Source organism: Sparus aurata, chromosome 13 (genome assembly GCF_900880675.1).
Source record: "Sparus aurata chromosome 13, fSpaAur1.1, whole genome shotgun sequence".
Classification (NCBI taxonomy): Eukaryota; Metazoa; Chordata; class Actinopteri; order Spariformes; family Sparidae; genus Sparus; species Sparus aurata.
The window spans coordinates 7,045,152-7,062,468 of NC_044199.1; the positions used below are offsets into that span (position 1 = coordinate 7,045,152).

The following is a 17,317-nucleotide window of genomic DNA, read 5'->3' on the forward strand; positions in this document are numbered from 1 at the left end:
GGCGCCAGCTTATTGTAGAGACGTCACTGACACTGTGGCTGCGGTTATCTGTCAATCACAGCGGAGAAGAAGTCACAGGAGATTCAAAATGGAGAGACGCGGTGATTTTACGGAGCAAAGTGGATCAAAAGTGGGACAAGTTAACCGACATCTGAGGCGGAGCTATGATGCTAATTTTAAGATCATGGTGATCAATGCAGCGGAGGCCAGCCAAGAAATATGGAGTTACGGAGTGTAACATCCGAAGATGGCGGGTCCAAAAAGACCGTCTGAAAAACGCTAACAGTAAGAGAAAAGCTTATCGTGGTCCTCTAAGCGGCCGCTTCCAAGAGATTGACAGGAGGGAATGTGAGTTTGTTGTTGAGAAACGAATTTTGGTTATCAGAGTCTTTTTCCGAAGATTAGTCTTGAAAAGAGGGGTCGTCTTATAATCAGGGTCGTCCTATATTCGGGTCAATACGGTACGCTTAAAGAAAAACCACACAGCAATGTTTGTTACTACTGTACCACGTGGGTGTGAATCCCAAACAAATGTCTTATTCTACCTCCTCTACATTTTTACTGTGTGATTTTTCATTCGCAGAATTGATCTATCCTGTGTTTGCCGCCTCCTTGAGATTGGGACAGATGGGTTTTGGCGGGCTTCGCGTGCCTCCTGACCGACCTCTCCAACAACTCCATTCCGATTGTCGACTCGCTGATTTGAATCACCTGTCCGCGCGCCGTATCTACCATTGAGATGTTCTTTTGTATTTCCTGATGCACCGATGCACAGACTCGGTAATGGAGTTGCGATTGAGGCTTCTTTCTTTCCTCTTCTTCGGGGATGCTCGGGTTGAACATCAGAGCCTGTGAGGCTACAGACCGAGTCTGAGCTCCGAGTCTGCACGCAGACTTTGTAGCTCTGCTGGAACAAAACACAGCAGTACGAGTCTCCGAAGGGGCCGCGAGTCTGTGATTGACGGAGTTTCGCGGTGATAGAAGGGAAGCAAATGACCCGAGTCTGTTTACCTCTCCTCACTCTCGCATTCACAGCCCTCCCCCACAGAACCGCTCTTCTGAGCAGGAACGCGCCGCAGTTGCAATCAATGAAAAGCACCCTATTTCAGCTTTTTATTCTTCCAGGCTCCGTGCGAATCCTTACCTGTCTGTGTCGACTATTAGCATTAACCAATCATTTACATAATCAGGCACACAACATGCATATTCATGGACCCCGCTGGTCGACGTTGCTGAGGGCACAATTTCAAGACAAAAACACGAGTGGATTTCGACTGTTTGCCGTGTTGCCGGTGCTGAAATTTGGACGGAGAAAAAAAACAGAGAAATTGCAGCTTCCCCTGATGGGCGCAAATAATAGACGCCAGCTGCATGAATGGGAGTGAAATGAGGTGCTGTGTGGCATCGGGCTCCCTCTGGTTAGTTGGACAGCTATAGGGACAATTTACACCTCCATGTTCTCTAACAATCAGCTGCAGTGCATCGAAGTGACAGGAATGACAATGCCTGTTGCAAAAACCGCCATAAGAGCACTTCACTCAGAGAAATGCCTCTAAAAAATGACATTTGTTGTGTGCAAAAAATTTTTAAAATAAAAAGTGACGGATGCATTATTCGTTGTGTATTTTAGCAACATCTTATTTAATTTATTCTGGTGGATAATATGCACCCTGCTCGCCCGTAGTGACACGCGATCGGGATTTTTTAATAGCAGAAGGCGTCTGTGGTGTCACAACAGTTGTCACAATAAGACGGTGGGTGTCCGTCAGTCTGGTCCACGGAGCGGCCCGGCAGCCGGTGGTGTTTGCATCTTTTTCTATCTTCCACATCTCACACTTGACTTCACTTCTATTCGAGCGCCATCCTCCACTTGCTGCTCGTGTCAACACGGCGATCCGCCTTATCACTGCACTGTATTTCACCTTATCTCCTCCCAAAGGTCTCCCTGCATTCAGGCTACCCTGCACGGAGGGATGGGGGTACTGTCAGTTGGCAATCTTAATGCGCGATTACCTTCCAGTCACTCCGTTTCATTGGACTCAACACAGATATACGGCATCTGCTGCCGCCTTTTGCTACACCCTGTACAGGTCTAGACATTTCTTACTTTGACTTCTCTTTGCTGTAGCGCCTTCTACATTTGTGTGATCACCGTTGACACCCGTGTTGCTTGTCTCGCTAATCTGGTAGAGTGCAGAAGCTGCAGTTCTTGATCCTTTCCTGATAACCACATATCACCACCATGTGTTTGCACTCGGCTGGGAGAAACCGGCTTTGTCTTTCAGAGATCTAAGCAGCTCGAGATTGAGCCGCTGCTTCTTGTTTCTCGTCTTCATCATGCAGGGATTATTAGCAGACGTTTTGGCTGTGCCATCCCACAAAACCTCTGGGACATCGGCGCTTAATTCTGCTTTTGTCTTTTTGGCTCGCCGACGAACGCAATTGATATTCACCTTAAAGTGGAAACGGACGAACCCCGCTCCCCCACCCCGGCGTTTCCTAAGCGGTATTATTTTTGGCGCCACTGTCGCAAAAAGATAACAATAATGCTATCTGTTTTCTTTTTAGAGCAGCGACTAACCCACAACACAGGACAACATGTGTGTGTATTTATTGATTTAGTCTACAATGAAAGCAGATAGAAACGATGCCAGGCTGCCAGTCTGGCTGCATTGTCAATCAGGGAAATTAAATGCCCTGTTAGCAAACAAAATAACCTAATCGAAGAAACGTTGATAAGGAGCCAATCTAAATGTCAGTGGTGTCCGTTACCTTCTGTCTGTTTCCTGTTTGAAATCAACTTTACTAAGAGTGAACTTGATGTGCATCCGTAGAGGTTATTTAACAACTCAAAACACTCACTTTGGTCTGACGTCGGACAAGATGCAAGGCCGACACCGCAGCCGGATCAGAAAAAATGTCAGATTTATTGTCAACAGCTTTAACAAATCTTTCACACTTGACGTGCCCTAACCTTTCCTCCCGCCCGGGCTGCCTAAACAGCCGTCCCTGTCAGACTTACTCAGCAAGAAATGTTGCTGTCAACCTTGATTTTGACTTTCTTCCACTCGCCCCGTCCACTCCTCCGTGCTCAGCTTTAAGTTGTTGGTTTTTTTTTTTTCCCGAAATCCCGGCGACATCGGAGAGGAATGCCAAACACACAGCGCCTGCAGTCCAGACTTACACAGTACTCACTACGGGATACCAAGCTGCCTTCTCTGTAGTCACCTGGCAGTCGCTTCACCCAAATGTCATCCCACCTGTCTCCTTTAATGGTTTCCTGGCCGGGCAGGAACGCAGTCGCTCCATCTCCTTTGTCGCAGCTGATAACTAATCTTCTGTGGTTTACTTACTGCAACATGCCTTTCTATTTAGGAGCAACATTAATGTTTAGCAGACTGATGTCAGGGCGCGACTGTTTTAATCGCTGCGGTATATGTTTGTGCCTAATTGTTTCGTTCTAGAAGACATGGAAATCGGAAAAAAAACCACGGTGTAAGAGTGTGACATTTCGTCTGACAGCCGACTCTAACACTTCGCGGAGCCAGATTACTTTGAGTCTGGTCCTGATGACTAACTAAGACTAACGTGGGCTTCAGACTTCTAAGTGATGTCAAAACAGGGGACGTGTGAGAGGGTGTATGACTGGCTTTGGGATGATTAATGCTCCCCGGTGAGAAAGCGAAAGCACAAAACCCATTTAGGAGAAACAAACTTTAAAGGCAAAACTTGTTTCGACTTGTCGTATTTGATTAAACACCTCCTCCTACTGACGTGGGCTTGGGTGTTTTCGCAAAGGTTCTGTTTGAAAAAGGACTTGAAGAACTCCTGCGACTCCTCTGCATACCAATGTGCGCCCCCGCGCTCGATTCTGCAGATGAGGGGATGACAGCCGTGTTTTTGTACGAGGCCTCGAGGCATTTTGTCACCTTCACTGACCTGTCAAGGAAACTCTGAGGAAGCCCGCAAATCTCTGGTAACTCGAACAGAATGGAAATTGCTTTGAGCGCGGCGCTTTCAAGGGACAACCTTCCGCATCGTCCTCAGACAGAGTTATTTGACACCTGAATTGTACTGCCCAGTGAATGATGGGGCTCCTTTCAGGCCCAAAGTAACAATTCAGTTTTCAGGGCATCTGCATAAGCAGCACGTTCACATGACATGTAATGCTCCGACTCTCCACAAGAGGGCGCCATAAACCCAGTATGCCATGTCTAAAAAAAAAATGTCTGATTCTGCTGTGTGGAATGACATAAAATATTATTCAACTGTAAAACAGGGCTTCCTCACTGTGTTGACATGCGAAACACACTTCTAGAGGCGGTACACTCTGAAAGGCTTACGATCCGCAAGAACCATTTACCTTGTTGTGTTCCACAGGTGCGGATATCAGCTGTAACCTCTTGTCTCCCGCTCTTGCTCGAGCCATGCTCCATGCTAATTAGCAACGAGCCAGCCCTCCTGTTTGGCCTAAATTAATTAATCAGTCCTCATTATGCACACTGCTCCTCTGTAATTGCCAGCAGAGGCACAGTGATGAATGATAATACAGAAAACATTCTCATTAATGTGGAAAAGTGTGTGCCCACCCTTATAATGAGACAGCTCTCATCAACAAGGGCCTTTTGTCGCTTCGACGCGCACGACGGGCGCGCACAAACACACACTCCCGCACAAATTGCGCGTTGACCGAGCCTTTAGGAATGCCGTTCTCATGATGAGCGGGGGGGCCCGGGCGCGAGGGTAATGGTAGGGTCTGCAGGGATCAGACGGGCTGTGGGTTTTTTTTTTTCTGACGCCATCGAGGCCACGCATGACCAACCCTGAGATAAACTAGACGCGGCCACGGCACCATTAATTTACAGCGAGCGGCCTCATGTGGCTCGGATTAAAACAAACTTAAGGCCGGGGCAATTTATTTCAAAGGGATCTCTGAATGAAAAGCAGTATACCTCAAATCAAACTTGTTTACTTATTCCTGGGGAGAACAAAAAATCCTCTCTGATCTTTTTACCCTAGGTGCACTAGGTTGAGTTACATCAGACATTAATCACCGGGTCTTAATCTCCAGCTAGAGAACAGGGAGGTAAGGCAGGGTCACTCAAACCCTGCTCGCTATTCAGACTTTGTGTACCACTGGTATCCTCTCTGATGCTATTATTCCCTTTTTTGATCTTCGGATGATATTTGAGTGATAGCTCATATCTCAGTCGCTCTAAGCCTGCGAGATAAAGTTTTGGGGCATTATGTGTGTTGTAACCACGCAGCCCGCACACAAAACTGAGCCGGCACAGAAACCAGCCAGGCTTACGCTGAACCCTCTGCCGACTGTATCCCACAGCTGTGAGGGAATCCCTCGAGCTATTTTAATCAGTTTTTTCAGATGGAATTCAGCATCATCTAAAAGATGGCTGTGGTTTTAATCTGTCCGTTTGTCCTCGCAGGAAAAAAACAGCCGTACATGTCCTCTGAGCGGAGGATTTATTTACATTCTATTTAAGTTAAATGTGGGGCCTTGACCCCCCAGTGGCTGTAGTAATTATGACAGGAGCAGGGAAGGAAGTGAGGCGACTCTCCTGGATAGGTTCAGGCAAGGAAAATACTTGGTTAGGTTGGGCTACGGTTCAGGTTTAAATCATTCCATCACCTCTGTATCTTCCGTTACAATTGTACCAACATTACCGGAGTAACTTGGGTTACGTTATGTATGTGTCGTTATTTCACCTTTGACTTCTGGTTTCTTCTGGCTTTTCCTTGACTAACGACAACCAGGTAGTTTTGGATGCCTGAACCTGACCAAACTGTGACTGTGTGATGACGTTCCAGCTCACCTGTCCGACGACTGTCTAACCATCATACGTGGTAGGCTCGGTCGCTTTGGGATCGGTCATATGTTGTTTTGGGAATCCCTTGCAATCGACGTATTTAGTCTTTGAGGTATGAGGATGTGATGTTTCAGTATAATATAATGTAACTCCAATGTTGAAATTGCAATTTTTAGGATTTTTCAGTATGATGAATCCTAGTAAATGTACTTGCATGTAGGTTTCTTTCTAGGCCACTGACACACATTCATACAGTGATGGCAGAGTCCGCCACGCGAGCTGCCAAACGGCTCATCCGGAGCGACACAACTCTTTCTAACCGCCACAACCGGACCTCAGCCATGTTTTTCAGTGAAAAACACTGTCACTTATTCATGATGATACAGGCTGATGCTAACAATACTGCTAATGAGTCGAGAAATCATTTTAAGCACAGCACAGACTGTGACCACCTCGCCTCGATTACTAGGGGCAGTGCGTCTTCTGCCCGGATTGTTGAGTATTCAGGTGAACAAACGTGTGAAAGCTTTATGAGTTTTTTGTTTTTCGCCCGTCAGTTTCCACGCACTCATCATTTTAAAGTGCCTCGTGCGATTGCTTTACACATTGCTCTGACTAAGAAAAGCACAAAAACAAACCGGCATAAAATGATAATGATGACGAAAACGACTTCTGCTCTTTCTAGGTGGTCCGTGGACTGAAATCCGTCTGCGTCAGCGAAGCATCCAGACCCATATGTCACAATTACCGCCGCTCAGAAATGTACATTGACTCTTACAGCGAGAGTGACTGAAGTGTGAATGTGAACCTTTTTTCGTGAACACGAACAGTGAAGGATGCAAACGCCTGCATACATATAAATGAGCACCATAACCAATAGCTAATATTAGCCTCTGTTTGAGATTTGTCAGTGACTCTGTTTTTCTCCAACCCCAGGCAGTATTCCCACTGGTTTAATTTGAACCTCTCTGCCCCCTCTTGTGTGCGAGCGCTTCAGGCAATAACGCAAATCACTTATGCTGTATTTTTTTTTTTTGAGCTTTCCACGGGATTCCATGGAAATATTGTTGTAGTCACTCAAACACGGCAGCGGAGAGATCTACATAAGATAAGCAGACGGAGACGCAGAGTCTCAAGCATACATCGAACTGTTTTGTTTAAAAAAAAAAAAAAAAAAAGAAGATAGTTAGCATAAAACGAAGAAAACAAAGCGATGTGATCATTTACGCTTCATTTAGGAGCCATAACTCGGATGAGAAAGCAGGGGGTGCGAGAGTGTTGTTGACGAGTCGCGTACAGTGAGAGTGATGGGCTGAAGGGGAAGCGGAGCGTGCCTATATTTGTGTGTGCATCTGTCTACTGTGACATCTGTGTGCATGTGTGCTGAATTACAGTTGGGACGGCCGGATAAGTGGCTCAGAGTAGTTTACTGCCAGAGCATATTCATTTCAAAGCCAACTCTGAGACACACACCAGGGAAGTGGGAGCGGGGAGGCTTACTGGCTAATCTGGTCAGAGAGCGAGCTGGAAGCTACACAGAATTCTTAATGTAGCGGATGAGAAAAAGAAAAAAAAAAAAAAAAACTAATTAGTGACTGCAACCACAGAAACACTTCCCCATGTGCACGTCACAGCGTGTTTATGTGAAAGGGGAAAAGACAAGGAGGAAAGCGAGTGTGTGTGTGTGTGTGTGTGTGTGTGTCCCTGTGTCTCAAGATGGAGTGTTTATCATCTCGAGGTCAATCTGACCTCCTCCCTGACCTCCTCTGTGTGATTTCGCGCTCTTGCACCTGACTGCGGTCTCTTACACTTGGATGTCGAGCATGATCCTCTTGTCCTCTTCCACATGGATACCCCAGATGCAGTCCTGCCCCTTGTCGTACGCCTCGGGCCAATTGGGAGACAGCACCACACCGGCGGAGTCCGTGATCTCCCCGCTGCACACGGCTGCAAAGCACAAAACACCTCAGGTTGAAGCTAAGGCACAAATCTATGCATTGCATCAAATGTTAAGGCCCAATCCCAATACACCCCTTCATGCCTAGGAGTGGTGTGTTGTAGGGAAAACCTTGTTGTTGAACTTTTAAAGTTGCTAATTCTCAAGAATTACAGACTCAGCATCAGATCTCTTTAACACATGGTGTGGACAGAGGACCCACTGTGTTCTCTCCAGAATCTCAGATTGTCTTATTTGCTGTCAGGTAACAGTGCAGCACTCGCGACGAGGCTGACTCAATCTGTCAGACACCCAAATATTGATCACGTCTTTCTCAGAGAATCGTCCTTTTAATGGTACCTAAAGAGGTGACTCTCATCCGGCTTCTTCACAGAGAATCATACAGGCAACCAAATCCATACAGTGATTTTTCTAAATATCTAAATTTAAAGTGTACAATTCCAGCATTCCCCTCTTCTGTGGAGTCTTTTTTGGAGTATTAAGGTGATTAGTTTGCTGATGTCTTGGTAACTAACGTTACTGTTGTTATCACCGATTTGTCCGCATTTTTGACATGTGTGTTGCATTCCCGTTTTTGATGGCATGCGACACCTGAAATCTAGGCGATCCAGCAGCTAAGTTGCTACACTTGGTACAGGTCCTCTAATATCAGTGTAGACTGGCGGGGTACGAGCTCGGGTTGCTGATGTGATAATGTGAGCCTATAAAGCACTGCTAGTGGCCAGGTAATGAAGCAGGGGTGACTTAATTGATGGCGTGAGATGGGGAACAAATCGTGTGCATCCGCGCTTTTCCAGAAGTCTCTCAGATAAATGTTAAATTTGCATTCTGATATTGCCGTGACTGCCGCGGTAACGCCGGAGGAACCAGCAACGTGACTATCAAATCACGCTAATTGTCACGTGCAAGTAACGAGTAAAAGGAGCTTAAAAATGCACCTGAACGGACATGTGGCTTCATACGACGGTGCCCGCGGTCTGAACGCTTAATAAAACGCAGCTGCAATCGAGTGTGCAGGCTCCTTGACATGAACCCTGTAAAAACTGCATACTAGCACTGAGCCGCTTGGTGACCATGACCCACAGGAGCAGAAATTAAATTTTCTCATATCCAGCTTTACTAGAGAGCTTTTCAATTTCACCGTGTGGCAGAATGACCAAGCGGCCGACAAAGAAGAAGGGGGGGGTGAGGTCAGCGTGTTATGCGTGTGTGTGTGTGTGTGTGTGTGTGTGTGGAGGAAGAGCAGAAGGGAAGAGCTCGACGATAGCTTTTCAGCACGGTATGAATTCTGTGCAGCGTGGCAGTGTTCATCTCAGGCCAACTATTGTATGCCTTTTAATCTTTAGCACTTCTGAAATCTGCCCTGCGAGCGCACATGTCAGAGTAAATCACTGTTACAATTTTAAGGGAGGGAATTTATCGTTGATCAAAGGAAAGCAGCTTACTGTAGGAAGATATAGTTAACTGCGAGTGCTCCTTTTAATATTTAAGTATAAAGACTTCACTAAGTCCCGCAGTGATCAAGAAGACAATGAAAGCCTTGGGTCGTTATAGGTCAGCCATTGCTGCTCCAGTGGAAGCAGGAGACCTATTATGCTTTTTCACTGAGTTTTATAGGGTCTCTCTTAAAGTTTAAAAAAAGCCCAAAGTTCATGCCAACGGGAGATCCACTGCTCCTGAAGTGCCCAAAACGCCCTGTCGGTAGTCCCGTCTTCAATTCGGTGACTTCCTCTTGACATTGCACTACATCACCGTATCACATATCTGCATAATTTACACCTAGCGCCTGGTTTGACGTGTAAAGAATTAGGTGCTAACTGCTTGCACAAGCATTATGTTGAGCACCCGGCGGTTAACCCTGCTAACACCACACAAAGAGCGTTAATGGGTCTGTCATGACATATTTTCAAAAACAATTCACAATAACGATATTGTTGCAATTTCTGTGAAGAAAATCTGAAACAAAGAAATGCTCTCAGGTTGATCTTAATGTGTTTCTTGTGTGTTCTGTCAAAGGAAAAGCATTTGTTATACCAGTGTAGGGAGGAGGAGGGAGAGTCTATATCCCCCGTTCGTTTTTGTTTTTTTAAATTAACGTGATGTTAACGTTTTATTGTTTGATAATCATGGTTATTGGTACAAGTTACTGGCGACTCTCCCAACCATTAGGATTAGCTGTGATGTAATTGGCATGTTGGCCAGTGAGGCTGAGGCTGATACAGATCAAATAATAATCATATAATGAGTGAAGGTGAAGTTTTTGGTTTAGAAATGGTTCTTATTCATTATTTATTTGGCAATATTTACGGCAGTTATGCCACTATGAGAGGAAGCTAAATACAATTCGTGGTACTGGCTTAGGCGTGTGTGAGCTGACCAATCAGAGCAGACTGGCCTTTTAGACAGGGACAGGAGCTAAAACTGAGCGTCTCAGACAAAATGGGAATGCAGAGCTGCAGCACTGGACAGTATGAGAACATTGGTGTGTTTTTGAGAATTAGGTCATGTGAAATATTTTTTTTGGGGTATATCTCTACTGTCTCACAATTACCCGAGTGGGTGTGTTCAGCTGACTCACCCCTACAAGCCGGCTCGGTCTCATTCCACTGGGGGTTTTGTGCATCCACGCACTCGATCACCACGGAGCCTTGCTCCAGTGTGTAGCCGGGGTCGCACGAGAACTCAACCACTGCCCCCACGCTGTAGGTGGAGTCACTGCCGCTGAAGTTGCCATATTTCACAAAGGGCTCATAGCACATACCTTTGGCAAAAGCTGTGGACGGAAGAAATAGGTGGCATCAAACATACGTGACAAGTTGAGCAAAGGTGACGTGACAAGAAGTGCGCGATCAAACCTGCCTTCATATCTGATGGCTGCGCCGGTGGAGGTCAGCGTCCCGTCCGTGGTGAACTCTACAAATAGGTGACGCCCAGTGCTGAGCACACCCTCGTTGGGCAAGTACTCGACCTCATAGGAGTCGTACACAGGGGGAGAGTCTATGTTGTTGCCATTCTTAATCAGCAGCCTAAACACACAGAGGAGAAGGAACAGATTCAAATGGATGTAAGTGAGCCTTGTGAGGTAAGAGGGGCATTAAAAGAGAAGTTACAAGCTATCTGAGAGCTGCTCACTGTTCCAGTTGTGGCTGTAATAACTTTGCGATAACACTTTCCAGCACTCGGTAATGAGGTGAATGGCCGCGTGTGACAATAGCCATGTGGATCAGTAGTTACTGAATAATGTGATGCAATTTGCTGTCTCCTGCCTCGCCCTACCCTCTGTAGTCCTCTCAATTCATTCGCTTGATGGAACACTGTTAAAGGATTATAATGATAAAAGGTCCTTTCAAATTCATCTGTCACTCCCTGAAGATTTTGGTTATTTATAGCCTTTGAGGGTTTTAATGATCCGTCCACAGGCAGAGCGTTATTCAGAGAATGAGTTCGAAGCTCTGCCTGCCTGCATATTAGCCCAAGACACCATATTCTCATTGTCAGCGTGCGATTTTTCGATATTGAGCAGCGTGCATACGCTACCTGTCGTCGTCTTCTGCCAGAGCCACCTTCTCAAAGTGAACGTGAAGCCGTTGGCCTTCGGGGGCCTCCAGGACCCAGTGGCATGTCAGATTGTTGCTGTAGTTGCCGGGGAAACCAGGAGAGACGATGCGACCATAGGTGGCATTTTTTATCATTCCCCCGCAGGATGCTTGGTGAGACAAAAGTCGGCGAGAGAAGAGAGAGGGAAGGAGACAAAGAGTGAGACGGGATGAGAAAAGTAATGACACCAACTGTGGTACAGGGGGGTTTGAAGAAAAGTCCCTGTCTGGGCATAGATTGCATCAGTATCCGGTGGAGTGTGGCTGGACTACACCGGGTGGCTCACCTGGGTCTTAGAGTGTGTGACTGTGTGTGATGGACTTGTAAGGAGAACAGCAAAAATGGCAACAGTAACACTATCAGTTCAGAGCAGCTGCAGGCAGGCACAGAGGAAGGCAAGAACTGGCAGATGAGACTTTACCAGCAGGAGAAGGATAGTCATGTGGCCCAGTTCTAATTAAGGCAGCCAGGTCCAATGGCCTTGTTTTGCCCCGTCTCCGAAGAATAGCTCGCCGTGCTTCTAATCACATGCAAACACACTCATTTGGCCCGGAGTGTAACCAATCAACTCGAGACAACGCGGTGAAAGCCGGCGTTAATCAAAATCACCTGTGTTCTAGGGAAAAGCCGAAGACCCAGAGAGCTCCTCTGATTTTCAGTTTTCGTTTTAAATTATGAACTCATCATTTTAATTGTTTAAAAAAAAATAATAAAAAAAAAAGCCTCGCTCCGTTTTCTAATTTAATAAAGGTCCTTGGAAACATTTAGACGAATTTTAATGCAAGTACAAGTTTGCCTTGGAAACCAGCCCCAAGTCAGTGTTAACTACTAGAAGGTAATTGAGAATTAAAAATAAATCGAATCTAAAAAAAAAAAAATCTAGCCAATATCAAAATTAACCCGGAGGTATAACCACGATATACAGTGTGTTTACATTTTGAGCTGTTCAGTAAGGGGCTACCATCTTATTGCCCCGACGTTTAATGAGCTGACATGTATCTGGCAAAGAGGCGGCTCGTCTTCTTACCCACACACTGGGGCTCCTTCCCGCTCCAGTAGGGTGTGGTTGCGTTGCGACAGGTGAGCATTTTGGGGCCTTGCAATTTGTAGCCGGTGAAACAGCGGAAAAAGGCTTCTCCGCCGGCGTGGAGGTGCGTCACCGAAACCTCTCCGCCGGCGGGCTCTTTGGGGAACGAACAGCTCAGGACGAAGGCTGGAGAGGAAAGAAAAGGGGAAAGTTAATAAGAGAATTAATTACAGTATGAACACAACGTCTGAAATGCTGAAATTGAAATGCTAATTGAACTCCGCTAGTTTAATGTCAGTATTAAAATGTGTGATTGTTGCCGTGGTCGGTCCACTGTGTGACCCGATACGCCCGCGATGTCGCAGAGTAGTGATGCAAACACGCTAATGCTCGACTGCAATTCAGCAGATAACACAACATAGTTAATTAATTTGCTTATTACTGTGTAAGTCCTAATAATTAAACACTTTACCAAGAGACACGTCTTGGAGCTCAATTTTTTATCCCAATTCTAAATATTCTTTCAGCGGACTGACGCCGACGGGACATCTGCAATGTAAAAAAAAAAAAAAAAGACTAAATTTGTTTTTAGATACGCAATTGCCAAATACTTGATTTTGCCATTCTGAACAAAAAGTCAGATTCTTGCCAAAACAAACGGCCAACAATGTTAACTGGCGCCACAACGTAATCCCCTGTGTCCTCCCATTGTGCATACGCCCGTGCTGTTGTGTTGCATTGTTGACCATGTTGTCTCTCCTCCAAACCGTCACCGAGCGCCCGCAGACATTTGAGGGAAAAAAAAAAGAAGGCCAACGAACAAATTGTATTTTTTCCATTGTTTGGGTAAACAAATCAGGTGCAATGTTTTAAATCTCTGTCGCTGCCTTTTCTGTCTCTCTCTCTATCTCTCTCTCACACACACACATGCATACGCACACACACTCATACAATTAGAGAAGCTTTAACCAACCTTCAACTTTGTTTATAAACACTCATTTCTTAATTAATTGCATTTTACCAGCTCACGCAGTATGCAAATGTTCAGAGACATGTTTGCAGCGCCGCGGTAATTAACATCACTGTGTGGTGCGGTTGTAAGAGCTGCTGCAAACACTTTGACAAATGGAAATGTTGCGGATCAGCTGAACATCATAGCGGGCCTGTAATGTGATAGCTGGAAGAGGAATTGCTCTGTAGTGGTTGTCAAAGAGTCGTGATTCCAAGCAGGGTAAGATCAATGTTCCTAGACTTGCTTTGCATTGTTGTTTCTGTCCCTGCGTTTTAAATGAATGGTGTAGGATGGGATGGAGTTCGCATGGATAATGGAGTGAGCTAACCAAGTCTGTAATGGAAGCTATTAAACAACCTTCTCTTCCTGTCTAATAACCACACTGTTCTACCTCATTAGTGTAGGCACTTTAATGACCAGACGAAAACTTTTAAACTTCTGGAAATGTGTTAACAACAACACATGCTACATAATTGGAACCCACTATGGCTTGTGCTGCAATAACAATGTGCTAGTGCATGGGCAAAATTGCAGAAACCTTTTATAGCCAACTACTCCAAAGTGTACATGTTTTGGCCTAATGGGGTGTGTGCAATGCCTAAATAAGAGCTAGTAGGAGAAAACAACAAGGGAAAGTGTATACTAGAATACCAGTCTGGGCTGAAATTGTATTTGCAGTCTTAAAAGCAATTATGATAATAATCAGGCAGGGGCTATGTAGTGTAAACACCTTAATCTACTTATGTTAATATGATTCAGGTTATTTGGTGTTTACAGAATGAAGAAGAGGACCGCAGTGATTCTCAGCCGCACAGTTAAAGGGCTGTTTGCTGGGTTCATGATTATAGAAATCGACTTAGATAATGGGCAACACTTCATTTTACAGGTTTTGAAATGTGATGGTAAGTGGGTGGTAATTACCAGGGATGTTGCCTCTTCTACTTCTTCCGTGCGAACAGAAATTCATGCCGCTGTCACGGAATTTATTGTTTCATTTGACCAGAATCAAGCAGAAACAGGTAACATCTAAAGGTAATATCTAATGGTACTTCCTTAACAATTAAGACTGGATCATTGAAATTTACCCCAATATAAATTTTTTAAATACATTTCCGGGGAAAACCCCCAACCAGTTTATGTTTCCATCAATGTCTTCTTATCATGCCAGCTAGTTTCTGTCCAACTTCCCCCTTTTTTAATTTACCCACAAGCAAAAGTTTGACAGGAACTATCTGAAAATTAAGCTGCAACAACTCAGGCCTGCTGAGGGGAAGTTGGACAGAAGTTAGTTCAAAGTTAAACTGCAACAACTCACTTTAATGTTTGGCCTGCAGAGAAGAACTTAGACAGAAACTATTTCAAAGTTAAGCTGCAACAACTGACTTTAATTTAATGACCTGTTGTTGGGGATGTTAGACAGAAACTATTTCAAAGTTAAGCTGCAACAACTGACTTTAATTTAGTGACCTGCTGAGGGAAAGTTAGACAGAAACCAGTAAAGACCTGTAAGTATTACCTGCTTACCTATTTTTTCTTCCATACAGCTTTTGTGCTTGATTCTGATCAAATTAATCTATCGCTGCAGTGTTAACTTTTATTGCCTTGAAAAAGATAGAGTTGGCAAAATCTTATCAGTATTAAAATGCAATGTTTACTGAGGAAATTGAAAGTCACAACCTGAGATTTATTTTTTGCGTGGTTTAAAACATGCCTGGCCCAATCTAAACTGTCCTGATAAAGTAAACACCAACTGTTAGAAAAGATTGTGACACAGGTCCAAAGATAAACAGCCAAAGTGCCTCTTAACATCGTACATTTATTGCTCGAGCAGCCGGTATGACGAAAGCAAAAGCCGACACTAGACAGACATCTTCTTGGTCCACACACAGGAATAATAAATCTATTTGGGTTCTGAGGTCTTTCCGTGCACAGATGCTGAGCAAATAGAGGTTAAACAGCACAAAAAAAGATGGGACACTGCAGCAGGTTGGATTTTGGAGTGCTTTCAATGCAGTGAGTCATTTGCAGATGAAAAAACAACATTTTAGTGGTATTTCTAGCGTCACCTTGAAGCTAAATGGGATATTCAAAAAATGTTGTTCTATCAATCTTTGATCTGAACTCGAGGGAAAACAGCCCTAAATGCATAATGGCCATAAAGGCTTTTGAAACTGCCCCCATCTACGATGGTTTAATAAAGTGGCTGGTTTTTCTTTTACACAAGCCACTGGTTTCAACCATAATGAAACAGGCCTTTTCTTTTGCAGTAAATCAGTGAGCCACAGGGACGAGGTATGCTGCCCCTGGGTCATCCATTCCATTCATAGTTTATCACTAGCTCCAATGAACCTAGTTATTGCCATTATCATAGCAGCATTTACATCCCTATTGAGCATGCAGTGGGAGAGCCAGAGGCAGAAATTGTGGAGCCAATTCCTGAAGTATTAAATTACGTGCTGCCTCCATTCCAGTAGATGTGGTGCTGGGCCATAAAGTCTGATTGTTTTGCCATTACAAATAATAGATCCACGGTGCAGACAGCCAGGAAGATTAGCTGATGGTACTGTAGGGCCACAGGAAACAGATGTGGAGCTTATGTCTTTACTTAGTGTTTCCTTGTTGAGCCGAGGAAACGGTCACACTGGAAGCAGACAGGTAAACCTTCAGTTTTACAGCATGACTAGTGAGGAATTTAGCGTTTGAGACAAATGTTTAGCTTTTCTGGAGAGACAAAAGTTGAAAATGTGCAGAGTACACAAAGGAATTTGCTTTGCATGTTTCTGTGTTCGTTGCCATTCTGATGGATCGCTGTGTAAATAAGTGATATGTAGATAGCAATATTTACATTTCAATATTATTTACTATAGGTAATAAAGCCCATCCAAATCAGACAAATGACCAAATATGTTGACTGTGCAAGCAGCTTATTACGGCATGTATTTAAGTTTTTTTTTTGTCAGGCATGACCTTTAGTGGCCATGGTAATCATAATGGCAGCAAAGGAGGAAGTCAGTTGTAGTTTATTGGTATGAAGTTTGCATAAGGAGGAGGATGGGTGGATGGTAGTGTGAAACAAACAAAGGACTTTCACCAAGGAGATGGCTGATCATGTCCTCTGTGAAATCAAAAGTCAACAGTGACATGTTTTAACTAAAGTAGTTAGCTTACATCAGAAAAATAAGCTAAATATACTTTACATTTGTAACTTAAAGGTGCAATATGTAAGAAGTGGCCACCTGTAAAATTCACACTCTAAACAAATGGGATAGCATATCATCAAAATAACAGCTGCTGCTAATTATAGCTGCCTTAAGCCATTAAGCTAACTTAACCATTTAGCTAGTGATTGCATTAGCTGACTCTGCCCGGACTGGGAGCTCTGAGCTCAGAGTGTTTATGTGTTGTTTGCTATTGCTGAAGGTACAACAAATCTTGGGGCTAGCTGGTTAGCACGCTAACTTCAATGGATATGAGATAAGACAGAACTTCTAAGATATTCCATCGACACAATAAAAAACATCAATGTCCAAACCATTATTACATGTTGGTTCATCACTGACTGTCTGAAAATTCTTTTAAGTAACATAAGTATTTACTAAATCTGCAAGCTTACGACGAAGGTTCGCCTGACGCTGCTACTCTGCAAAGGTCATTTTCTTTTGGGAAGGCTGATATATGTCGTTTTGAGAGGCACTGGCAGTCGACCTATTCAGTGGATGTGCTGGATAATCGGGCGTCCTAGCTGCAGAACCAAGTGTGATGCGCACCTCACTGCATTCCAATATGTCATTCAAAATGACACTGTTTAGATGAGACGGGCCATCACAGGTCAAAACAAGGAGACATTACTTCCATAAATGCTATAATGTCAATGCTGAACATGATTTACGAGTGACATG

At 44.4% G+C, this 17,317-nt stretch overlaps 1 protein-coding gene across 4 annotated transcripts in view; it reads right to left on the reverse strand.

The window, feature by feature from the left end:
• Positions 1-17,317, reverse strand: part of LOC115594373 (seizure protein 6 homolog) — a 127,713-nt gene that overhangs the window by 12,294 nt on the left and 98,102 nt on the right. For all 4 annotated transcript variants that reach the window (XM_030438428.1, XM_030438426.1, XM_030438425.1 and 1 more), the window contains 5 exons: positions 12,407-12,592; positions 11,320-11,488; positions 10,642-10,808; positions 10,361-10,555; positions 7,634-7,772 (listed from right to left, as the gene is read on the reverse strand). In XM_030438428.1, the coding sequence (XP_030294288.1) occupies positions 7,634-7,772; positions 10,361-10,555; positions 10,642-10,808; positions 11,320-11,488; positions 12,407-12,592 (856 nt within the window). The remainder of the gene's footprint in view (positions 1-7,633; positions 7,773-10,360; positions 10,556-10,641; positions 10,809-11,319; positions 11,489-12,406; positions 12,593-17,317) is intronic.